The sequence below is a fragment of the Montipora foliosa genome, chromosome 8 (genome assembly GCF_036669935.1).
Source record: "Montipora foliosa isolate CH-2021 chromosome 8, ASM3666993v2, whole genome shotgun sequence".
Taxonomy (NCBI): Eukaryota; Metazoa; Cnidaria; class Anthozoa; order Scleractinia; family Acroporidae; genus Montipora; species Montipora foliosa.
The window spans coordinates 3,358,679-3,361,992 of record NC_090876.1 but is presented as its reverse complement, the minus strand read 5'-3'; the positions used below and the strand labels follow the sequence as shown (position 1 = coordinate 3,361,992).

Sequence of the window (3,314 nt, the reverse complement as noted above, 5' to 3'; positions counted from 1 at the left end):
GAAGGTTATGGAGCAATACACACAAAAAAATCAGCCAAAAAATGTACATTCTGTCACTTTTAAAAGTGCACAATGACTTTTTTGATAGTATTTAGAAGGTTGAACAATATGCATCTTTACCGTAATTCATACCAAATCCAAAAATCCAAAGGGAGTTGGGCAGTTCACATTGAAAATTTACAAAAAGCACATTTAAAAATATCCTGAGTGTACCTGTTTTTTATTTCATTTTTACATGTAACCCAAGTGGTGGGAATCAAACAACAGGCAAAGCTCCAATTACAGTGCACTCTTCTGAAGGCCAGACCACAGGAACTTTGTAGCCTAACCTTTGTGGATAAATGTGTGGGTTCTTGAAAGTTATGTGGAATTTTACAAACAATGGTTGTAAGCTGGGGCTTATAGCGTACAGATCTCAGAAGTCTAACCATTTGCAAAAAATTATGTGATTGTAATGGACAAACTCCTCACACCTTTAAGAATTTTTTATTACAAAATGGGATTGTGTCACTTGTCACCAGTGAGTTATAATAGCACAGGAATCTGTCAAAAACCTGATACAGCAGATCGAAAAGTATAGAACTGTTGTAATTTGTGGCAGTTATCAGCAATCGTTTCTAAGGGTGCACAACTCAACACCCACAGGTGACACGTGGAGGGTGAATAAATTTAATTCCGGCAAGATCCCGGTTCTTTATTTGCACGTGACAAGTGTAGGAGGTCTTCGGAGAAAATTAAAATAAAACAGAGCTCACCTTGAATAAGTCTTTTCAGTGAGTATTGGTGCTAATATAGCAGACGTTCCTTGCACCGAAAGACATTTGAATTTCTCCGCAAATATGTTCTCTAAACCCCAAAAATAGCCACGATAGAGACCGTTTTCATCTTTGTGATATATTGGTCTGTCGATGCAGTCTCTGTCGTCTACTTTTTCTTCCCAGTGGCCATCTTTCCATCCTTCAGCGTACCCTTGCAAATACCAAATCTCTTCAATCCCTGGAGTTTCAGTTTCTTTGACAAAGTCTTCGAATTCGATGACTGGAACGTACCTATTCAAACTTTCCATGTCGAAAAAGGTTCTCCAAGGGATGGCATTTTGCTCGATCGAAGACCTCCAGTGATATAATCTTCTCCAAGGTGGAACTACAAGGATCCAATTTTGTTTTTCACGAATAATTTTCATCAAATTTGCAACCCGCATGTAAACGTCGCGTCTGAGGTTAAAACCCTCACCAGGATTTACATCGTATATGAGGTATTTTTTCTCTGATTTGGTGTCGTTATGGCCCTGAAATGAGTCAACGTTCAAACCATGTTGGCTTGAAGTTTCAAAAGCTATGGCTTCGTCATCTATATCCTCGCTAAAAGAAAGTGAGATAAACGTTATAACGAGTACAATTAGAAAGCAAGCGTAATACGTTCGTCCCTCCGCCATCATTGATATTGAACAGGTAGGTGGAAAGACTGGGGACTAGCGATCTGAAATATTTTTGGAAAAAATAGGCAGTCGTTGACTGCATGTGGCTTCCGTTAAAAAAATTATAGAAAGGAAGGGAATTGTTGAAACGTTTATCGATGTCCAAAAGTGTTTGCGTGAGAAATAACTTAAAGGAGGAGCGAGTGAATTCGCCCGCCTCGCTCCTTTGACTGGTTTGGGCGAGGAGACGGCTGACACACGGAGACTATCATATGGCGCGTATGGAAAACCAGGAAAACCGGAAACGGAAACGGAATCGAAACCGGAACCGGAACCGGAATAGGAATAAGAACAAGAAAGGTCGATGATATCCAGTTGTTTTATTTCAGCTAAAAGAGTTGAATGTTATGTTACACACTTTAAACTGCAAAATTGATTTTTACGGATATTGTTGTGACAACAAAGTTCGTACCACTGGCGTCACTCCTTTTTTGAACGGCTTGTCGCTTGGTGGCGTGGGAGGGAATTTGCTACTGAAGCCATGGATAAAAGGAGTCCACAAAAGAAAATTAAAGTAAAAGACAAAAGAATTCTGAATCACCTTATTTATTGAAATAAAATATTAAGGTAAGCAACTACGAACCTCGCCTTCCAGATCTCGCCGCACTGGAGATCAAGAAGAAACATGGGAAAGGTGAGCACTATTTAAGGACGGTGCCTACTAATTCAAAGGTATTTTTGCCCCGATTTGTGATTATGCAGAAAAGGTAGATCTTAACAGGTGTTATTGAAATCCAAAAAGAAAATTGGGGGTAACCACGCATTTTTCAAAGATAATTCATGAACAACATTTGTAAAGAGCTTTAAAATACAAAGTAATGTATGGCGTTCTTTCTCAAATTGAAGCTCAATTATCTTTCAAGAATGCATGGTTACCCCCAATTTTCTTTTTGGATACCAAGAGTCTTATAAGAAACGATTTAGAAATACATGAAACAAGAAATATAAGTGAAAGAAACCGACGTTTCGGTGCATCTTGCGCCATTATCAAGGTTATAAAGATAAAATGCGGTTGGTGAAACCGCTAAGTTGAAACGAATTTGCATAAAAGAGTGCCAAGCTAATTACATGAATACTTTAGCACGAAGAGAATCCGACTGTACATTTAATGCTGGTTTAAGATATTGAATAAACAGCATTTCATTAACAAGGCAGTCAAATTTGTTCGTGCATTTCTTGATTACATTGAAGCGTGCTAAGAAATTACTTACAAAACTGTACTTTATCTGCATAGTTTTAAACCGCGCAAAAATATCCCTGCATTAGTGTGCATCGGCGATAGGAAGTCCGAGTATCTGGAGATGCGCAGAACGTATGCGCAATAACAATAGTGGGCACTGTCCTTAACCTGCGTGGCAGGCGTTCGAAGGGGAAAGGGAGAACCGCGGGAGAACTAGGAGGGTGCGAGTGAAAGGACCCCAATTAATACGCATACATAAGGCAGCTGCCAATCAAAAACATTCACAGGAAAATGCGCTACACAGGAATGTGGTTTACCGCGCCATTATTCCAAAAAATTTTACGGCGGAGAGAAGTGTGCAACCAAAACACCGTCGCCCGAAAAAGAAGCAATCTTTCAACTATATATTTTAAGCAAGAGCCGATACAACGTAGATTTGATTTGATTTTAGTGGTGTACACCACTATTTTAGTGGTGTACACCACTAACTTTAGTGGTGGTGTACACCACTAAAATCAAATCAAATCTACGTTGTATCGGCTCTTGCTTAAAATATTTAGTTTCTCAACTTGAAATAACGCCGATCAGATCAAGCCACTGATACAGGAAAATTGTCCACGGTTGCTTGCTTCAAAACTCTGGAATCTTTCAACGACG

At 39.3% G+C, this 3,314-nt stretch overlaps 1 protein-coding gene across 2 annotated transcripts in view; it reads right to left on the bottom strand.

The window, feature by feature from the left end:
- The window catches only part of LOC138012736 (GDP-fucose protein O-fucosyltransferase 2-like), a 5,795-nt gene extending 4,146 nt beyond the window's left edge, over nucleotides 1–1,649 (bottom strand). Inside the window, exon 1 of one of the 2 annotated variants that reach the window (XM_068859612.1) lies at nucleotides 756–1,649. In XM_068859612.1, the coding sequence (XP_068715713.1) occupies nucleotides 756–1,438 (683 nt within the window). In that variant the 5' untranslated portion in view covers nucleotides 1,439–1,649. The remainder of the gene's footprint in view (nucleotides 1–755) is intronic. The other variant, XM_068859611.1, reaches the window with a different exon arrangement.
- Nucleotides 1,650–3,314: the final 1,665 nt, after the last annotated feature.